Here is a 22,916-nt window from a genome sequence, read left to right on the forward strand (position 1 = left end):
AAGAAATAATAAATATTAAAAATTAAATAACGTTTCTTTTAAGATAAAAAAAATCTACTTAGTCTTAAAACATTTTAAATTTGTTTTCATTATTTCATGGCCCCCAAGGGGCCACGTCCCACAGTTTGGGAAGCGCTGCACTACAATATGGGGTGAATGGAACATTATACAGGTCCATACATAGTTTATATTTAAGTTGTAAATTAGTAGTTAGAAATGAAGGGAATACAGGAAGATGGTTTGATGTAAAATCAGGGGTAAGACAAGGATGCACATTATCCACACTCTTGTTCATTATCTATATGGATCACATTATGAAAAAAATTGACTTTAAACCTGATATTTATCATTGGAGATATGAAACTTAACTGTTTGTTTTCTGCAGATGATGTAGCCTTAACACATCCAGTGCAAGTATCTGCGATTCTTTTCATTTTACACAAATTATGGACTCTACAACCGTGTTATAAAAAAACTATTTTAATTTCCCAATGTTTCGACCTTCATATTTCAACCTTCACATCTCACCAAAACGTGGTATGAACGTAAATTTAAGGGGGCCTGTGAGATTCTTATCAATCACCCTAATCTTAACAATAATGACGGTCTAAAAATCCCAAGCATATGGAAGGCACATATTCTACCCACTTAAACTTTCTCCCTAAGAGTTAATTTTAAATAGAACCATAGGTAATCCAGTATCCTAAATCTAATATAACAATTGTCATGTTAAATTAGGACATCATTTTCACTGTAACAAAACTTCTGTATGAAAGAATGTTTCTCTGATGTCATCTTAAATAGAATATAGCTTTGATGTAGTTAATTTATTTTATTTCATTTATTTATTGTAATTTTATTTTCACTAGAGGTCAAACCAGTAGAATAATCGTTGATCAAATCATTGTCTCTTCAGCATACTATGTGAAATGTAATTTAACTTGTCTCTGTATATATATATATATATGTGCATACTCCAGATGATGACCTTAATATGAAGGTCGAAACGTCGGGAAATGAAAATAGTTTTTTATAACATGGTTGTAGAGTCCATAATTTGTGTAAAATGAATGCTGAACACTAAAGTAAAAGAGACTCCAGGATTCTCTAACTAAATTGAATAACATCTGTAACAAATTTAGCTATGAAAACAGGCAGCAACAGTTGAATTCTGAATGGAGAGCCTATAGAACAAGTAAAATGTTTCGGCTATTTAGGCACAGTTTATTGTGAAGATGGCAAATTAAATCTGGAAATAGATAACAGAATGAGCAAAGCAGATATGAATCAGTTGAATAAATTTATATGGAATAAGAAAGAAATTAGCCAAAAGACTAAACTAGTAGTATACAAGACAGTGTTCAAACCAGTTTTAAGTTATGAATCTGAGACTTAAGTTAAAAATAATACATTCAGCCAAAGACTAGAGATCACAGATATGAGAAGTCTTAATGTTCAAACCAATTTTAACTTATGTATCTGAAAGTTGGGTTAGAAACAGAGCACTTGATCAAAGACTAGAGACCAAGATATGATGGTTCTGAGAAAAATTAGGGGAGTGAACCGATGTCATCAATGGCAGAATCATATTAAAAATGAAAATATTTGAAAGGAACTTGACATTATTAGCGTTCAAGAATGTGTCTGTAGAGCTAATCTAAGGTGGTATGGCCACTTAAATTGAATGAGAGAGGATAAGTTAGCAAAACAAGTGTTTCATACAAAGATAACAAGAAAGAGACCCAGAGGAAGACCAAGGTTTATGTGGATTGATTCAGTCAAAAGTGCCTTTCCACATTTCAGGTTTTTGATAGCTTTTTTCTACTTCAAGTATTAAAGTGCACTCTGATTGCATTTCTCTTGAATATTTTCTGCCACTGTTTTATCACTTCCTGTTCAAAGTAATTACTCCAGCACCTAGAATACCTGTATCTTCATTGTTCATGTCATCTTAATCATCTCATTCTTTCATAGAACTCTTTGTAAAGTTTTTCAACAGCCTCCAGAACTTATTTTATTTTTATTTTTTTATATATCTGATCCACACATGAAAGGTCACAAGACCTATAGCACATCAGTGTTGTGTGTGGGCAAGGGAATAGAGGAAGTGGGGCAAGCAGTGAGAGGTGACAGACTTACAAACATACTGCCCACATAGAGGGGACTCGGTCTCCTGCCCAATACGTGGCCTCGACAGGTCCACCTGCAGCCACAGTATTTGGTCTCCCTCCACGTGGTTTCAGGATTTGACACTAGCTGATCGGGAAGCCTCCAGATTTGTTACTATCTGGTTCAGTCCCATGTACTATCCAGCAGCTGGCCTGCAGAACCATTTTACTGTTGTACCCTTGAATGGGGGGGGGGGGGTCCAGCCCGTACAGTAAGATTGGTATGTCATTGATGCTGTCACTGCATGTGGAAAGAAGGGGGGGGGGAGAGACAGAAACCAGAACCCATGCTCTAGCAACCAAATGTGGCTGCAAGTACTTCAGGTCTTTAATAAGAAGGGTGATGAAAGACATCTACCACTTAGAAAAAGTTATGTACCTGCCAAGGCATGAACCTGGGATTTTCCCACCTCCTTGATATTTATCTTCCCATAATGTTTATCTACTTTTATGTAAGGCTTTACTTCCTCTCTGAATTCTCTCAGAGCACATCCTCTCCTGCTTACTAGGAACTTCTGATATGCTTTCTTTTCTTTTGCAATTCTCTTTAAGTTCTCGAGTCTACTATGGAGTTAACCACAGCATTTCTGGCTGAATCATTCAATGTTCTCTTCACAGTCCACCACTGAGACTTCAAGGATTGTGTTTTGTTCTCAAGCACTTTCATTTTTTTCTTGAATAATATTTGTATATTTTAGTCTACAGTTCACCTCTGAAAGCTTCCCTACTTTGATTCTTTTTAAATACACACCTTTCTTTTCACTGTGAAATTTCATTTCATCCAGCTCAAAACTGAATGGTGATCACTACTTGTTCAAATTCCCTCTATACTCTTATGTCCTGAATTGGCATGAACATAGCCAATTCAGGACAATTATTGTTGGTAATACACATATTCACATAGAGAATATATGTCCCTTTGTTTTTGAACTTGGTGTTAGTAATGTCATTATCATTCTTCTTCTTCTCCTCTTCCACTCATGGCAGGTTGAGTTCCTCAAAGATGAATTTTTGCCATTTCTCTCTGTCTGTTGTCTTTTTATGAAGTTCTATTATGGAATTTAAGTGGGTGCTTTCTTTAATGTTGTCAATCCATTTCTTTCTTGGTCTTCCCCTGCTGGGCTGTCTTTCAATTCTGCCATTTAATAATATGTTTGATAGTCTTTCTGGGTTCATTCTTGAAACATGTCCAAACCAGCTTAGTTGACTCTTTTTTAGTGCTGTAATTATTGTTTCTTTAAAGTTAAGTTCTTCTCTGACTTCTTTTATTTATTTATTTCTTTTTCTTTCTCTGATTTATTTTTCTTTCTGCCCAGTTTGTTCTATTGTTTTTTCTTAGGCATTTCATTTCAAAGCATTGAGTTTATCTATTTCTTTTTTTCTTAAGATCCAGCATTCTGAGCCATAGAGTACTGTGGGAATTATCATTAGCAGTAGAGTTTTTTATTTTTGTCTCTCATAAGATCTGCTAATCTGTTTAATGCGAAAATTGCATCTGTTGTGCTTCTGCTGTTCATAAATCCATTTGCTCTTTTTTCATCTGTTCTTCATAGGAATGTTTAACTCTGTTTTGAAGAATCCTGATGAATATTTTATAGCAATGGCTTAGAAGGTCTATAGTTAGTGCAGGATCTGGCATCTCCTTTTTTTGTGGATAGGTATGATTGGCCTGTTCTCCATTCTGTTAGTTCCCTTAGGTAATTTATTATGCTTACTCCCCCTTTTTTAGAAGTTCTTTTTGAATGTTGTCTATGTCTGCTGCTTTATTATTTTTAATTTCTTTGATTACTCTATGTATTTCTTCATTTAGTATGTCTTTTGTGTCAGAAGTTTCTTCTGAGTCGAAGGCATCTTGATTTATGTTTCTTTAAAATGATTAGTCCATATTTCTTTTATTGTTTCATGGCAACTTGTTGTGGTTCCATCTTTTTGCAATATTGAAACTGGGTTGGGTTAGTATGTTCTAGTTATCTCTTTAACTATTTCATTATCATTAGCCAGTACATTATTAGCTCTTCTCTTTTCCACAGATTTTCCCAAAATATTTCTACATGTGTGATATTTGTTAACTGCTCTGCTGTTTAGATCTTTATCAAGAACCAACTTTTCTTTGTTTTTATCTTATGACTCAATCCCAAATTGCTAAATCATTCTCATTCATTTATTATTTTCTCCTAACAGGGTACACCAAGATGATGAGGGTTGGGCAGTGGGTTAGTTCTTTCTCCACATTCCTTTAAAAGGCTATTTGGAGATGTCTTTGACTCATAAGAATCTCAATGCCAGTAAGTATAAATTTCAAATGTCTTGCATAATTCATGTCTCAGAAATCAAGTTCATGCTATCTGCTTGCCAGCGATGGTATGATCTTGAATTTCTGTGCTGATGTGACATTATTCCTCAGGTTGTCTCTGGCATTCAAGGTCGCTGGAAGATCAATCACTAGAACATTTTATATGGTCATAAACTCATTCACTGCCTGCTGTTTCATCTCCTCATTTTGTGATGTTTTTAACTACTAAATTGAGAGACTTTGAAAGCAGAACTGTGAAACTTCACATGACAGCAAGAAAACCTAATGAATCAATTCATTGTAGTTTGCTACAAGACTGTTGATTTATTTTGCTTAATTTATTTTTATCTTTTTCTTAAAAAAGAAAAAAAAATGCATTTTCATCACCCTGGTAGTTTGCCATGAGTAGTCAAGGTACTATTCTGAAGACATTTACCTGAATATAGACTTCATATAAATGTATCTGTAGGGGATGCTTAAGGGTCAAAGCTGTATAACTGAGAGGAGACTTCCACATAGCCTTTAAAGGAATGCAGAGAACCGACCTGGGCTTCTGACGTAATGTCCAATCCTCACTTTCTCGTGGTGCACGATGAGAAAGTGAGGATTGGATATCTACCTGGATACTAAACGAATGAGGATGGGCTGGCAATTTGGGATTTAGCCGACCAAATTGTATTCTTATTGGTTAAACCAAAATAAAAAATGGTAGTACAACATGACAAAATTCATGCCGGCTGGGAGCGCCGCCCGGTTAAACAAGGCCCTCATTGTTTCGTCAGGGAACCAGGGCGAACAGCGAAAAGTCAGCTACTGGAACAAATCTGAAAACACACCCCAACTCAACATCACCAGAGAGTTAAAGATCGGTGCTATCAACATAACAAACCTGAATGGCAAAGAAATGGAGCTAGCCGAGGAATTAGATAAGTAAGAGATCGACATAATAGGAGTGACTGAAACAAAAAAGACAAAAACTGGTGAGATCTTTCTGAGCAATAAATACAAAATGTTATATTTAGGCAATGACAATCAAGGAAAAGATGGAATAGCCATAGTATTCAACACAAAATACAATGCTAATCTTCTTGAATGGCAGGCAGTCTCAAGTAGAGTGATGTGGACAATGAGACTTATTTGTGCCTATGGTCCCACAGAAGGTTCTACTAAGGTAGAAGTGGAGGAATTTTTTGATGCTTTAGAAAAAGCAACTGACACAATGAAAAAGGAAAAGTTGGTCCTTGTTGGGGATCTGAATAGCAGAGTAGGAAATGATTGTCAAACATACAAAAATATTTTGGGAAAATTTGAAGAAAAGAGCAAAGCTAATAATAATAATGGCAAATACCTGTTGGATTTCTGTTCAGCACATGGACATGGTTATTACTAACACCATGTTCCAACATAAAAATGTGCACAAATTCATATGGAGAAAAGAGGAAGGAATAAGAAAAGTTTCATTGACTATGTTATTGGTGATAGTGATGTTTTCTCCCTGGTGCAGAACACCAGAGTGTACAGAGGATTTGAAATTGGAAGCAATCACTATTTAGTCTGGAGCAGGATAAATTTGAATTTCATATTGAAAAGAATAACATGTAAGAAAGTTTTAAAGCAAATAAAAATTGAGCAGCTCTCAGATGTGAACTGTAGACTAACATACACAAATATTATTGAAGAAAAAGTGAAAGAGTTTGAGAACAGGAACCAAACCTTGGAGATTCAGTGGCATGCCTTGAAGAAAACCCAGATTGATTCAGCCAGAGAGGCATGTGGTGAGGTTGTCTGCAAGGATAGAAAAATCAGGACTCCATGGTGGACACAGGAAGCTAAAGAGGTAGTGAAGGAAAAGAAGAAATCATATCAAAAGTTTCTGGCAAATAAGTCAGCTTGTGCTCTTTGAGAATACAGAGACAAATGTAAGAAAGCGAAACACTGTGTAAAACTAGCTAAACAAAAGTCATGGGAGGACTTTGGCAAGAACATAGAAAATAAATATCAAGAAGGTGGTAAGATATTCTGGAGGTTGTTGAAGAAGCTTAGAAATGGAGGAAAGAGTGCTGTAAGAGGAGTTAGAGATGATAAAGGTGACATGAAAACAGGAGAAAAAAGATATCCTTGAAGTATGGAGTGATTACTTCAAAAAATTGCTAAATGAAACGAACAGTGATAGCACAGTGATAAAAAAAAAACACTCAACAGGCATACAGTTAGGAATACATATCCATACTTGAAGTAGAAAAGGCCATCAAAGGCTTGAAATGTAGAAAGACACCAGCAGTAGATGATATTTGACCAGAAATGCTGAAGTATGGTGGTATAAAAGTTTTGCAGTGGCTTCACTGCATAGTTCAGAAGGCCTGGACAGAGGGACGAATTCCAAATGATTGGAGTAGAGCTCTAATAGAGCCCATATATAAAAAGGGAAATAAAACTGAATGTGAGAATTACAGAGATATTTCCCTATTGAGTGTTCCTGGTAAGATTTATGCAAGTATACTTGAGAAACGGTTGAGAGGAATTGTAGAAAAACTTGGTGAAGAACAAGCTGGATTCAAGTCAAATAGAGGCTGTCAGGATCAGATGTTCACTTTACGACAAATAGTGAAGAAATCATGGGAATATAACAAAGATCTGTATTTAAGTTTTGTTGATCTGGAAAAGGCATATGACAAGGTGCCAAGAGAGAAGCTATTCAATACGCTACAGTTATATGGTGTCAATGGGGGCATTATATCTAGCAATACTTAGTCTTTATTTGAGTTGTAAGTCGGCAGTTACAATTGAAGGATGTACAGGAAGATTGTCTAATGTTAAATCTGGTGTGAGACAAGGATGTACATTATCCCCTCAGTTATGCATTATCTATATGGATCACATTATGAAGGAAAGTGATATTAAACATGATATCAGAATTGGAGATGTTAATGGCAGCTCTTTGCTTTATCCGTACGATGTTATTCTTCTGAATAAATCCGCTACAAGTTTGCAAGATTCCCTGACTAAATTGAATAACTGTTGTAATAGATATGGTATGAAGGTCAGCATTAAAAAGACAAAGACAATGAAAATAGGTAGAATTGTTTAAAATGGCAACTGTGTTGTGAATGGGGAACCTGTGGAACAAGTAAAACATTTCAGCTACTACTACTTGTGCACGATTTTTAGTGAAGATGGTAAATTAAATATGGAAACAGACAACAGAATCAACAAAGCTGGTGTAGTAGGAAGTCAGTTGAATAAATTCATATGGAATAGGAGAGAAATTAGTCGGAACACTAAATTAGCTGTATACAAGACAGTGTTCAAACCAGTTCTAACTTATGGATCTGAGAGCTGGGTCAGAAGTAAAACACTTGACCAAAGACTAGAGACCACAGATATGAGAGTCCTGAGAAAGATTAGAGGCGTGAACAGATGGCATCAATGGCAATATCATATTAAAAATGAGCATATTAGGAAAGGACTTGACATTGTCGGCATCCAGGAATGTGTTAGCAGAGCTAATCTCAGGTGGTATGGTCACTTAAACAGAATGGGTGAGGAATGATTAACAGAACAAGTGTTCCCTGCAAATTTGCAGGAAAACGACCCAGAGGAAGACCAAGATATAGGTGGATTGATACTGTACAAAGTGCCTTAGACGATAGAAATATAAGATCTAATAATGATGGTATTGGAGTCTTGACAAGTAATAGACTGATTTGGAGGAAAATTGTAGATAGGAAGTTGGTAATAATGTAAATTTTTCATGTAGTACTATCATATCCTGTACACCCCTTGAGGGTACATGTCAGGAATTTGATGATGATATAAATGTATCTTTGGATTTGCACTCAGTCTATATCCATCCGTCCTGTCGATTAAGGTTTCATTTGTTTTATTAACCATAACTTAAGTAATTAACCATCAAAACAGTGTGCAGATCATTTGCATTAATACAATAATCACATTATTAAGTTTATAAAAAATTAATTTTGATAAAATAAGTTTTTTCATATTATGTTTCATTATGGGATATAATTATGTCTTAACTGTTACCAGATATAAGTGTTCTAATTTTGGTGTTTAATGCAGCAGCAAACTGTGCAACAATGATGCCATTATTTGAAGAGCATGCTTTGAAACATTATTCATACCTACGAGATACATTACCGTCAGTTGTACCTCAGTTAAAGGTCTTTACATATTTTATCAGTTTCTGTTTAGACTTAATAAAACTGTAATAACAGAATAAAGTTTCTGTTAAATTTTTATTTGTTTTTATTACCCATGATTTTATAGCTTATCATTCTTAACTAACTATAAGCATAAGTAACTATATTTTTAACATAAATTTGTTTGCTTTTCTTAATTGATACTTTTAGCAGTTTTGTGAACTTGTTCTGATGGGATTTATACTTTTATTCCTCATCTTTAAATACTGATTCCTTATCTAAATTTTGGCTTTTATCAAGAAATGCTCTAAGAATTTCATTCTCTGTTTTCGAAAATGTCAGGCTGTATGGTAATATGAGATACATTGACAAAACCAGCCATGATGAATATCCTATTGTCTCATATTACCACACAGGCTGTCCGTGCGGTTAGCCTAGTGGCTTTGCGCTTTGCAACCATATGTCTGGGGAAGGAGTGTCCTGGGTTCGATTCCCATTGCCGACGTGAGGAGCTTAAGGATCTTCCTCAGCCATTTCCAAATTAGCCAGTCTTGGGCGTAGATAGCAGGGTTTCCCCCTCCAGTTTATCTGGGGTTTTTCATCCCGCAAGCAGGCAAACCGGCCCAGTGAACACACATGGATCTACAGCCATAAATACTTAAACCCCCTTGAGGGGGCTCAACTTGCCCCAATAGGGACGGGGGAGAAAAGGAAGGAAACTCCATATGAATAAAAAAAATAAAACCACACAGGCTGTCCGTAGTCTACAGTAATCAGTTAGTAGCATTTAGTTTTTTTTGTTTTTTTTTTTATGCAACTTTTACCGATGTAAATTTGTAAACCTATAGTATATTAGTACTGTGGATAGGCTAAGGATTTTTTTATTATTATTAACCCAAGACCTTCATGAAGTTGAAAGGCTCATTGTCAGAGGTACATGCTGTCACAGACCCAAAGCTTGCTATCATGCTTTAAACTTATGCAAAGTGCCTTCACTTGCCACACTCATGTGATACATTTCATTCACACCACCCACCCTCTATGTAACTAAACTGTTCCTTACTCCCTTGCTCACGTTCTCCATATAGTTTCCAGGGACGGCCTCTTATTCTATCCCTGTTTTCCATTATGTGAAATATTTTTTCAACATTAACTTGTTAACAACATCTTATCAACTTACATGTATTCATATCCACTGCCCTCCTTTTCACAAGACTCTGCAAGTTGCATTCCTTCAGCCTCTTCATGCTACACATTCCAAATACCACCTTAATCAATCTTCTTGTCTTCTTCTCTGGATCTTTCCTAATATGTCATCTTCCCTATTAAAACCATGTGACCAAATCTGTACACAATAATTCCTATGAGGCTTGATCTAGGAACATTGGAACCACAACTTCTTTATTTCTGCATATCAAGATCTCCTCATTCTCATAATCCAATCAAGCCTTCCAAAATCCACTCCCAGATCTCTCATCTCCTCCAAATCCTGCAAAATTTCCCCACCAAGTATATAATTTGCATCTCATCCTTACCTACCAAATTTCAGAACAGACACTTTCCACTTGCTCTGTTGCTTAAGTGAAACAGTTGTCACTTAACTGTCCTAAAAATAAAGTCTTTGCTTAAACATCCCATGTGGACGAGTATTTTTTCCCTATGTTAGGAAGTTCTGGAAAGTTTTTCTACTTGGTCACAATGTATATTATACTTTATAAGAAATTACATTCTTGTTTTAATTCTATACCCAAGCATAAGCCTGAAATAACTTCATGACTAATCTACTCGAATATAGATTAGTCAAGTGGCTCTTGACTTCACATCAATTTGCTAGTTTATGACTTCTGTTTAATGCACACTGAGCAGAGCTATGTGATATTTTACCTGTCTGCACCAACAGTTCAAGATCTGAGATCTCTGTTGGTTGTGCCACTGTTTTTCCTGACTGTCCTATCTAAAAGTTATTACTGTAGTCTTAAGTGTTCCTTTAATAATTATACTATGCCACAGTTACCTCTAAAAATCAAATATCTACCCTCAGTTGTATATATAGGATATTGTGATAGTACAGCATGAAAATATTAAATTTTTTCTTCAAATTAATCTGTTACCTGTCAAAAGAGGACTCCAATATTCTTAGATCTTATATTTCAGTTTTCTGAAACACTTCTTACTATATTAATCCATCTAGAATCTTTGGATCTCTTCCTACCATCCTGGTAAAAAAAAAAACCACTTGTTTTGCTAACCTTTCCTCTCATTCTGTTCAGATGACCATACAACCTTAGGTTAGCTCTGCTCACACACTCCTAGACAATAGCAATGTCAACTTCCTTCCTAATATTCTTGTTTTTAATAAAATTCTGTTATTGATGTGCCATTGGTTCACTAACCTAATCTTTTACACAGACCAGAGATCACATTACTTTCATATCTGTGGTTTCCACTCTTTGAACAAGTGTTTTCATTTTAACCCAGCATTCGGATCAATAAATTAAAATTGGTTTGAACACTGTCTGGTATATAGGTTGTTTAGTATTTTGATTGATTTTCCCTCTTATTCCTTATAAATTTATTCAGTTGACTTCCCATCCTGCCAACTTTGCTAATTCTGTTGCCTATTTCCATATTTAATTTGCAGTTTACTAAAAATCATGCTTAAATACTTGTTTGGCATCTTTAATTTATGTATATGCACTGTCATTAAAACAGAGAATTCAGTTTTTAGATTTTTATTGGTGGTGGAGACTAGTTCTCAAAGATCACGAACTTTCCTTACTTCTTCATTTTAAATCTGAATTAGTCATGGTAAGTAAACCTTCACTGTTGTAGTTCCTGATTAAACCTAAACATGTATTACAACCTTTTTTTCTTTTTTTGTGAATGATTAAAAAAACGAGTTTTTTTTTTAAACATACATTAGATTTAGAAAATACACTGAACAGTTGGTTTTTATTTTTGAAAGCTTCCTAACCAACCAGCCAGCTCACCTGCTCCTGTATCATCAAATCATCATTCAAAAACATTTTTACACCAAGTGTTAGAAAGAGTTGCTGCATCTGAGCATCGAAGACCTGAGGCAAGACAAAAATTAATGGAAAGTGCTATTCAGTAAGTTACTTGAAATTTAGAGTGATTTAATGTATTAGATATAATGTTTTGTGAAACATTGATAATCAGTATATCCTTTTATGATAATCCCACCAAGAGTTGGAAATGTGTAACTGAAACTGTGGGTGAGCTAAGAATTACAAATTATATAAACTGGGAATCTTCTAGTAATCAAACATGATATTGTATAAGGAAAGCCTTCATAGCTTAGTTGATATTGAACATGGCCTAGAGTTGAAAAGACGTAGGCTTAAATTCCATTGAGGATGCAACAAACCTTTTCTAATGTTTTGTAATAAGATTTATTAGCTAGTCTGATATGGAGGTGTCAAGGTTTTTCCTCCCTGAAAATTGGGGTTATTCCTTCCACAAAAAAAAAAACAAAAAAAAAAACATCTAGGTTGTAGAATATACACACACAGAGAGAGTTAACAGACAAGAATTAACAATTTTAGACCTCCCATCTAAAGTTACATTGTAAATAGGCATTCTCCTCCTGATATCCAATGAACTTGAATTTCACAAAAAAAAAGTGAAGGGATTAAGGGTCAGAGATAGCTAACTAGAAGAAGAATTCTGCATGGCCTATAAGGAAAAATTGAGAGGAGCTTCTGACCTGTTAATCTTCACTTATTTGAAGTGCTTCCTGTTACTAGATGTTTACTTAGATTCTGAAAGGAAGAGGATGAAATGGCAATTTTGGACTTAGTCTACTAAATTGTATTCTATATTAACTTAAATTACATATATATTACAATAGTAAAACTAATGATATATTAATAATTTATAATTCTTCAGTTTATGAGCATTATTAATCTGTCTATAGAATGCTTAATTGGTCATCCAGCAAATGCAGTATACTAGAAAAGTAGCATCAGATTCATCAAAGATACAAGTTCATTCTGATGATCCCATCCACAACTTCATTTTCCTCATGAGGAATAATTGTTTCTTAATCTCTTCTTTCAGCAATATGTATGACCTTTATTCTTGTGGTCAATTTTAAGAAAGTGCATTGAGACTTTTAAGCATTACAGGTGAAGTGAAATATGTCTTACGTTGTTTCCCAGATACACTGAATTTCTTATATTCATGTATACCACCAGGCTAGCATTGCTTGTAGTTCAACATTTATTTCTGTTTATTAATTATTATTATTATTATTATTATTATTACCTGAAGCCTCCAGGGAGTCCAAAGACTCATCGAGGGAGGGCACCTACTTTACAACTTGTCTCTACCATTCACAATCCACCACCTACAACGACCCGCAACTATCACCATCTACACCGCCATCTACCACTAGTATTTCCACAGACAATTGCAAACATCCATGCCTGTGGCGGATTCGAACCTGCAGCCTTTTCGCTGGAGAGCGGATACACTAACCACTCGGCCACCCAGGCCGGCAAATATATATTGCATTTTTTTCTTGTTAACTGATAGTTTTAATCTGGTTCCATAATAGGAACCTGAAAGGCTAGGCTTGAAAATTCATGATAAATTATCAACTCTTATTAGTGTTGTGAAGAATGAAATTAAACTCATGTTAAATGAACATTTTTTAAAATTTTTTAAAGAAAAAAGAAACATTGTTAGTTTATTTAAATTAAGGGGATATTAAATCCCACATTATTTAAAGCTGAATAAGAAACTCAAAGATTGGAATCAAAGAGTTTCATGCCGAATATAGTAAACTATAAAAGTTTCGGCAATCTTTGATTTGATCTTTGAGTTTCTTATTCGGCTTTGAAATAATGTGGGATTTAATATCCCCTTAATTTAAATAATGTTACATCGCCAAAGTGAAGCCTATTGACTCTTTTATTTAAGTAATTGTTAGTCTATGCTAACTGTTGTGGTTTACTATTATTGTATTGTTTGTTATTCATATTATTCTGTACATATTGTTTTATATGAAAAATAATTTTTGAACTTAAATGAACATGAGAAAAATGTTTGTTATATAGCATATTTTTTGTTTCTTCTCCTCAAAAATGTAACATAATTTATGGATTATTCCTAAGTAGAAAAGTGGCCTCACATTGAGTGATGAAAATGGCAACTTTTTTTAGGAATTTTTGCAGAAATCTGTACAACAGTGAGATTTGATCATTTATTTTCACAAAGAGAAATACTGTCCATTCTGTTCAGCTGCCTTAGTCAGCATTCATCTATTAATGTATCTGTGGAAATGTTTGTAGCCAAGTTACAAAGTGAATAAAGCAGATCGTTAAAATTTGTGTGCATTGTAGTATACATTATTATTAACTTTCTATCCCTATTTTTCTTCCAACTTAATCTGTGATTATCAGATTTTTATCAGATCTCCAGTATTGTCTGCTCTTACTTAAATCTTTGAAAGCATTGCAAACTATATAAATCCAAGATTTTGGTTTTTCCTTTACATTTTTGCATCAAATATTTCTATTTTTAACCATACCTCTTCCATTCTATTTCAATGGCCATAGCACCTTACATATTCATGAATGGTAATAATGTCACTTTCTTTTTGAGTATCCACATTTTTAACACAGTTTTACTAATGATGCTATCCAGACTCATTCAAATATGTGAATTCTGTCTTATATACTGCCAGTTATATTTTTGCTAATTCATGAAATTCATATAATTCTCTTCATTCATATTTAGGCATGATTTTTAATGAAGATTGTAAATTAAATATGGAAATAGACAACAGAATTATCAAAGCTGGTATATGGGGAGGTCAGTGGAATAAGTGAGAATTAGTCAAAACACTAAACTATGTGTATACAAGACAGTTTTCAAACTAATTTTAACTTATGGATTGGAGAGCTGTGTTAGAAATAAAACATTTGCCCAAAGACTGGAGATCACAGGTATGAAATTTTTGACAAAGATTACAGGAATGAACAGCGAGATCAATAGCAGAATCATATCAAAAATGAAGATATTAGAAAGGAACCTGACATTGTAATCATTTGGGAACGTGTGAGCAAAGCTAATCTCAGGTGGTACGATCACTTAAACAAACGAGAGATAAAAGATAAATAAAACAGGTATACAATTCCAGAATTGGTGGGAAAAGTTCCAGAAGACCAAGATCTATGTGCATTGATATAATAAGAAATTCCATAAAAGATTGAAATATAAGATCTGAGAATATCAGAGTCCTGACAGATAACAGATTAATTTGAAATTATCAATCGCAAGCTATTAATGATGTAAACTTTTTATATTGTACTATCATGATATCCTGTGTACCTCCTGAGGATGCATATCAGGAATTTGATGATGATGATAATGATATATTCTGAAAGCAGTGATCAAAAAATCCAAGTAGAGTGATGTGAACAGATTTCAGAATGGGATATTGGACATCGAGATTTAGTTGTGCCTATGCTCTCACAGAAGCTTCTACTAAAGAAGTAAGAAGTTTTTTAGAGTCATTGGAGAGAGTGGCTAACATATAAAGGAAAGCTGGTTCTTGTTAGATGTCTAATCAGCAAAGCACAAAATGAATGGTAGATATATACATAGAAATGTTTGGGAAAAATTCAAGAAAAGAGCAAAGCTAATAAAAATGATAAGCATTTCGGGATTTCTGTACACATCAGATATATGAGAAATCTTATTGGCTATATCATTGCAGATAGTGATATCCTCACATTTGTTTGCAATACAGAATCATACAGTGGATTTGAAATAAGAAGCAGTCACTATTTAGTTTTGAGCAGGATAGAAAAGAGTATCATATTGAAAAGAAAAATGAGTACAAAAAGTTTTTTTACAGAATCAGAATTGAGCAGCTTTCAGAGGTGAACCATAGACCTAAATATACAAATATCATTGGGGAAAAAAAATACACAAACATTTCAAAACAAGAACCGAACGTTGGAGACTCGTTGATAAAGTCTCCTGAAAACCTCGATTGAGTCAGACAGAGAGGCATGTGCTGAAGCTGTTTGCAGTGATAGAAAAATCAAAACTGGACTCAAGAAGTTAAAGAGACTATTAGGAAATGAAGAAATCATATGAAAAGTTCCTGGCAATATATCAGTATTTTTTAAAAAAAATTTAATATCTGATCTACACACAAAAGGCCACAAACCCTATAGCACACTAGTGCCATGTGTGGGTGAGAGGCTTAGAAGAAAGGAGGAGTCTGTGCACATTTTGCTTGAACAGCTGAGAGTTGTAATCTTTGGAGAAGGATCAGTGGTGAGCTATGGAAATTTTAACAAAGGGCTTGCATCGTCAAGCAAAAAGAAAAGAAAAAAGATAACTTAGCCCTTATATTGCAACTTTGTAGAACTTCTATAGGATATCAATCATTGATGCTAGATCTTTTAAAAATTCCAAATTGAGATGTTGGTTTAAAAAGTCCTTATATTTATTGTTCAATGCTAAATGCTTGCATAAAGCTTCCAAACACGTGCCTGATCTTTAAAATTTTGATACCAAGATCTTTTGCAATCGTATTTAATTCTCGTTAATTTTTTGCTGATTGATGATAAAAAGCATATAATTTATTCATAAATATTTCAAAATGATTTATTTAATATTTTTTATCGAATCGCCTAATGCCAATTGTAAACGATGAGCAACGCAATGCTGGGAATCACAATGTTGGGAAATTTTTGTAGAAGTTTGATTACAATACCTGATTTGTCTCCTAACATTACACTAGCTCCAGCAGAACAAAATGCAATGAGATGATTTTTTATATAGTTATCAGAAAATCCATATGAAGTTAAAGTAGCAATTATAGTAGCATGTATACATTCCGTGGTGGTATTTTCTAGTTCTACAAGATTATTAAACAAGAAGAACAAGGGGCTCGCAAATTTGAGAAAAATTTAACAATGGGCTCTCGTGAGCCCATTGTTAAATTTTAAAGAGGAAGCAGCAAACTTAGTTCGGTGAGTTTTAAGATGGACTTTAAAAGGTTGTTGATTAGTAGTGGAGGAATAATGGTGGCCAATAATAGTGGAAGAGAGTGGAGGAATAATAGTGGCCAGTCCATGAAAGTACCAATTTATTAATAAATAAATCTGTAGATTTATTTATTAATAAATTGGTTACTGATTAGGGGGAAAAAAATTATATATTTTTTATTTAAAATTTAAAATTTCACTGGCCGCCACTGCTATCAACACTCATCATGGGAGGTCCCTCCTAGGAAACACAAAGTCTATCATACCACTCCTCAAACTCATTGACCGGTCTCGCTCTCACCACTCTATCAGGCAATGCATTCCACTGTTCAAATACCCTCCATGCAAATAAACCACTCCTCACCCTGTTTCCTTTCGTAACTTCCAGGGATGGCCCCTTGTCATCACTCCTTCCTGCTGTTCAACCAAGCAAAAGAACTCCCCAGTGTAACAACCCTGTAACCACCTCTCAGTAGTTTAAAACTCGATCATATCACCTCTCCTCCTATCCACCAAACTCTGCAGTCCACATTTCCTCAGTCGATCCTCGTAACTGACATTGTACAGTCCTGAAACCATCTTTGCTATCCGCCTTTGTACCCTTTCCACGGTTAATTTCTCCCCTTCAAATCCTGGGGACCAAATATAAAAACAATAGTCTAAGTGTGGTCTGAGCAGGGTCTTATACAATGGAATGATAACTCTTTTATCTCTGCAGGTCAGTGTCCTTCTCATTATTGCAGCAATCCTCTGTATTACCTTCACCACCTTTGCAATATGTCCCCTGAATTTCTGGTTTTTATCAATCGTGTTTAACTGTCAGGTTAAACAATATAGGTCCCAGATCTCTTGTCTCCCCTACTTCCTCCAGTATAGCTCCTCCAATAGAGTATGCAGCATCCCATTGATGTGTCCCAAACCTCAAGACCTTACATTTTGCGGCATTAAACCGACAAACCATTAATTGCCCATCTGTCTAGCTTATTCAAATCCTCTTCCAGGGGTACCACATCTGCACTATTACTAATAACCCTTCCCAGCTTCACATCATCTGCAAACAACTGAATATCCCCCTGCAATCTACTGACAATGTCATTGATATAAAGATTAAACAATATAGGTCCCTGTACTGATCCCTGTGGGACCCTACTTGTAACCCTCTGCCTCCTTGACACTGCCCCACCATACACAACTCTCTGATACCTATTGAACAGCCAATCCTGAATCCAGTTGACCAACCTGACATCCAACCCCATGTGCTGCAACTTGAATATCAGCTTATCATGTGGCTCTCTGTCAAATGCCTTTGCTAAATCCAAGAAAATGGCAGTATATGCCTTTCCTTCATCCACTGCTCTTGTAACTTTATTATAAAAGGCTAGCATATTACTAAAACAAGAGCGCCCCTTCACAATTCATGTTGACTCTCGCAGATAACTTCACCCTCATCTGCTCAATGCTGTATACGGTCACTCACTAATTTCTCCAAGATCTTAGCAACTACTGATGACACACAAACTGGCCTATAATTTGACACTTCCAGTATGCTACTGCCCTTGCAACAACACTATCTTACCTTCCTTTCATTCCTTGGGTACCTTTCCCACAGCCAGACTTTTATTGAAGAGCCAGGTCAACGGAGCTGTCAGTTCTTTAGCATATTCTTTCAAAACTCGTGGTGAAATACCATCCAGTCCCATAGCTTTACTGGTATCCAGAGTACTCAGTATTTGGAACACACACTTTCCTCTTACACCTCTAAACCCTGAACCTGCCTTATCCCTCTAGTATTAAAACCTTCTTCTCCAGGATGAAATACTCCAATAAACTGCTCATTGAACAACTCCACTATGTCCTTTGCATCAGTCACTCTATTCCCATTTTTATCCCACAATGTCATTCTTCCACAATCATTTCTCCTCCTACTGGCCACATAGCTAAAACATTCACTAGGATTTTCTTGGATCTTAGTGCAAATCTCTTCTCACATTTCAGTTTTGCCTTCCTCACCATACTGGTCACTCTCCTGGCCTGCATCTCATCTTATATTCTTCCTGTATCTGCCCTTCACCCCTCTCCTTATATCTCTTCCATAATCTCTTTTTCAACTGCAGTTCTTGTTTGATATTGTTTGTGATCCACTTTATACCAAATTGTGTCTACTTCTTCACTCGTGGAATACAGCTTACTGTCGCTGCTAACAAATATTCCTTCACAATTTCTCAAGCACTAATGATATCCTGGCCTTCCAATTCTGCCCTCCATGAAACTTCCCCAAGTTTATCTAAGACTATTATAATCACCTGCCTTATAATTCCACATACTTTCCCATCTCTTTGATATTCCTGCATATCTATTCATCTTCCAAGTCAAAACCACATGGTCACTCTCTCCAACTGGTGGGAGAGATGTCATCTCAGTTATTATCAACTCTTCTGATGCTATGACCAAATCCAAAACTCTTGAACCTCTTATTCCCTCTATTACATGTTGCCTGAGACATTTGTCCCTCAAGAATTCTAGAAATTCCATCCCCTTATTACTACATGCATTTTCCTCTTCCAAGTTTATATTGCTGTAATATCTCCCATAACAATTATTCTTCTTGCACTTGCCAATTTCAACTGCCTAAACATCTCCTGGTTCCCACCCTATGTGCTCCCTGGTTTGTAGCAACACCCAGTAAATATCCTGTCTTGGCCACTTCTACATCACACCATATGCTTTCAAAACCATTAGTGTCACTGTCTTCCAAAGCCTCCACTCTTAGAGGACATAAGTCATCACTTATCATAAGCAGTGCTCCACCACCACGTTTTCCTTTCTTATCCTGCCAAAAAATGCTGTACCATGCCACTTCAATTCCTGTTATTTAATTCTTTGGCCAGGCTGATGCTATCAGCTCCACCAATTCATCTGCTTTATTTTGGATACTCCTGCCATTAGTATATAGCATAAAAATGTCACTGCTTTTATACCTATCACTGTCCTTTCTCGACCCCCACTGGACTCAGTGTTACCAGATGTCATTCCCACAAGAGGCCACCCCTGCTAACATCCACCCTGGAAATTCTAGTTTCCCTGCATTGACACACTGATTCGTTCAGAAAACCGCAATCTCTCCAGATGCCTTCGTCCTTCCTCATTCAAATGCAAGCGGTCTCTTGCATATAGTTCCCTTCTGTCCTCAAACACCCTCCAAGCATCTACATTCCAGTCCTCTCTTCCGACACATTCTGGCTATTATGCTATTCAGTATTATTGGTCTTCTTCTCAGCTCATCACTATCATACCTGGGCAACACACATGCAATCTTTCCTCTGCGTTTTCTTTTGCATAACCTCAAAGCAAGAATCTCAGATCTCTCGCTGCCCGATTTACATTACCTTTCAAGTCATTCATGCCCACCATCACAGTCATTTCATCCATCCTTTCACCCTTCTTAATTGCCATAGCCATATTTTCTGTCGTCCCTCCAGGCAAACACACCTCTGACATCCTATCTTGCACACCAGAGATCATCCAGTCTCCATACATCACACCTCTTACCACTCTGTTCCTTGATTGCTTATCTGCATCTCTCACTCTCTCTCCTCTAACCCTTTCTCTCTGTGTTTCCCTACTTACTTGCTGTCCTGGCATCACTCTATCCCTGGTTCTAGCACTCCCTCGCATTCTTTTCATTTCCTCTCTCCGACTGTTTCCATTCTCCCCTCCTCTATCATTCCCATCTCTCTCTCACTCCCTCTCTTCTACTGTTTCTATTCTCTCCTCTTCTGTCATTCCCACTCTTCTACTGCTCCTGTTCTCTCCTCTTCTAGCATTCCCATACCTCTCTCTCTCAATCCCTCTCTCCTGCTGTTTCTATATGCTCCTCTTTTATCATCCCCAAAACTCTCTTTCACTCCTACTTTGATTCGCTTTGCATTCATCTCTTCCATTCTCCTAATCTCATCTTTCATACTTCTCATCTTGTTCACAAGACATTCCACCTCTTTCAGCTCATCTATCCCTCATCCATTCATTCATTCATTCATTCTCCCAATCAAGACCATCTTCGAAAACTTCACAGTCATTCAAGCCTTCCACACTCCCGACTCTTTTTTTCTCATTCATATTTTGCTCATCATTCTCTCCTATCATGCTACTTGTCTCCCGACATTCATTTCCCGTCCCTGACGAAACTAGGTCAGTTATCGAAATATCTAATTCATTGAATTCCTCCCATTGCCTAAATTTTGTGCATATACGCACTTCCCCTTCTCTCACCCACCACATATCCAACTCTCGGGATGCATACATGCCGCAACACTGCATGCCACAAAGTCCTTTATCATCATCATCATCATCATCAAATTCCTGCCATGTACCCTCAAGGGGTGTACAGGATATGATAGTACTACATGAAAAAAATTACATCATTATTAATTTCCTATCTACAATTTTCCTCCAAATCAGTCTGTTACTTGTCAAGACTCCAACATTATCAGATCTTATATTTCTATCGTCTAAGGCACTTTGTACTGTATCAATCCACCTATATCTTGGTCTTCCTCTGGGTCGTTTTCCTGCCAACCTGGCAGAGAACACTTGTTTTGCTAATCTTTCCTCTCCCATTCTATTTAAGTGACCATACCACCTGAGATTAGCTCTGCTAACGCATTCCTGGATGATGACAATGTCAAGTTCTTTCCTAATATCCTCATTTTTAATATGATATTGCCATTGATGCCATCTGTTCACGCCTCTAATCTTTCTCAGGACTCTCATATCTGCGGTCTCTAGTCTTTGGTCAAGTGTTTTACTTCTGACCCAGCTCTCAGATCCATAAGTTAAAATTGGTTTGAACACAGTCTTGTATACAGCTAATTTAGTGTTCCGACTAATTTCTTTCTTATTCCATATGAATTTATTCAATTGACTTCCCACCATACCAGCTTTGCTGATTCTGTTGTCTATTTCTATATTTAGTTTACCATCTTCAGTAAAAATTGTGCCTAAATAGTGAAATGCTTTACTTGTTCCACAGGTTCTCCATTCACAACACAGTTGACATTTTCAGTGATTCTGCCTATTTTCATTGTCTTTGTCTTTTTATTGCTGACCTTCATACCATATCTATTACAACAGCTATTCAATTTAGTCAGCGAATCTTGCAGACTTGTAGCGGATTTATTTAGAAGTATAACATCATCCGCATAAAGCAAAGAGCTGACATTAACATCTCCAATTTTGATATCAGGTTTAATACCACATTCCTTCATAATGTGATCCATATAGATAATGAATAACAGAGGGGATAATGTACATCCTTGTCTCACACCAGATTTAACATTAAACCATCTTCCTGTACTTCCTTCAATTCTAACTGCTGACTCACAACTCAAATAAAGACTAAGTATTGCTTGATATAATGCCCCATTGACACCATATAACTGCAGCGTATTGAATAGCTGCTTCTTGGCACCTTGTCATATGCCTTTTCCAAATCGACAAAACTTAAATACAGATCTTTGTTATATTCCCATGCTTTCTCGACTATTTGTCGTAAAGTGAAGATCTGATCCTGGCAGCCTCTATTTGGCCTGAATACAGCTTGTTCTTCACCAAGCTTTTCTTCCACAATTCTTCTCAACCGTCGTTTCTCAAGTATACTTGCACAGATCTTGCCAGGAACACTCAGTAGGGAAATACCTCTGTAATTCTCACATGCAGTTTTATTTCCCTTTTTATATATGGGTACTGTGAGAGCTCTACTCCAATCATCGGGAATTCGTCCCTCCAGGCTTTCTGAACTATGCAATGCAGCCACTGTAAGACTCTTATACCACCATACTTCAGCATTTCTGGTCGAATATCATCTACTCCTGCTGCCTTTCCACATTTCAAGACTTTGATGGCTTTTTCTACTTCAAGTATGGATATGTATTCCTGACTGCATGCCTGGTCAGTGTTTTTTACCACTGTGCTCTCATCACTGCTTGTTTCATTTAGCAGTTTTTCAAAGTAATTACTCCATACTTCAAGGATATCGTTTTCTCCCGTTTTCATGTCACCTTTATCATCTCTAATTCCTTTTATAGCACTCTTTCCTCCATTCTTAAGCTTCTTCAACAACCTCCAGAATATTTTGCCACCTTCTTGATATTTATTTTCTATATTCTTGCCAAAGTCCTCCCATGACTTTTGTTTAGCTAGTTTTACACAGTGTTTAGCATTCTTGCATTTGTCTCTATATTCTCTAAGAGCACCAGCTGACTTATTTGAC

The 22,916-nt window shown here is 36.0% G+C and overlaps 1 protein-coding gene across 5 annotated transcripts in view; it reads left to right on the forward strand.

Moving 5' to 3' along the window:
- The window catches only part of LOC150093195 (integrator complex subunit 4-like), a 220,672-nt gene that overhangs the window by 122,987 nt on the left and 74,769 nt on the right, over window positions 1-22,916 (forward strand). For all 5 annotated transcript variants that reach the window (XM_090413369.1, XM_090413370.1, XM_090413368.1 and 2 more), the window contains 2 exons: window positions 8,506-8,639; window positions 11,584-11,729. In XM_090413369.1, coding sequence (XP_090269495.1) covers window positions 8,506-8,639; window positions 11,584-11,729 — 280 coding nt within the window. The remainder of the gene's footprint in view (window positions 1-8,505; window positions 8,640-11,583; window positions 11,730-22,916) is intronic.

The sequence above is a fragment of the Typopeltis vanoorti genome, chromosome 24 (genome assembly GCF_054136105.1).
Source record: "Typopeltis vanoorti isolate ZY-2024b chromosome 24, IOZ_Tvanoo_1.0, whole genome shotgun sequence".
Lineage (NCBI taxonomy): Eukaryota > Metazoa > Arthropoda > Arachnida > Uropygi > Thelyphonidae > Typopeltis > Typopeltis vanoorti.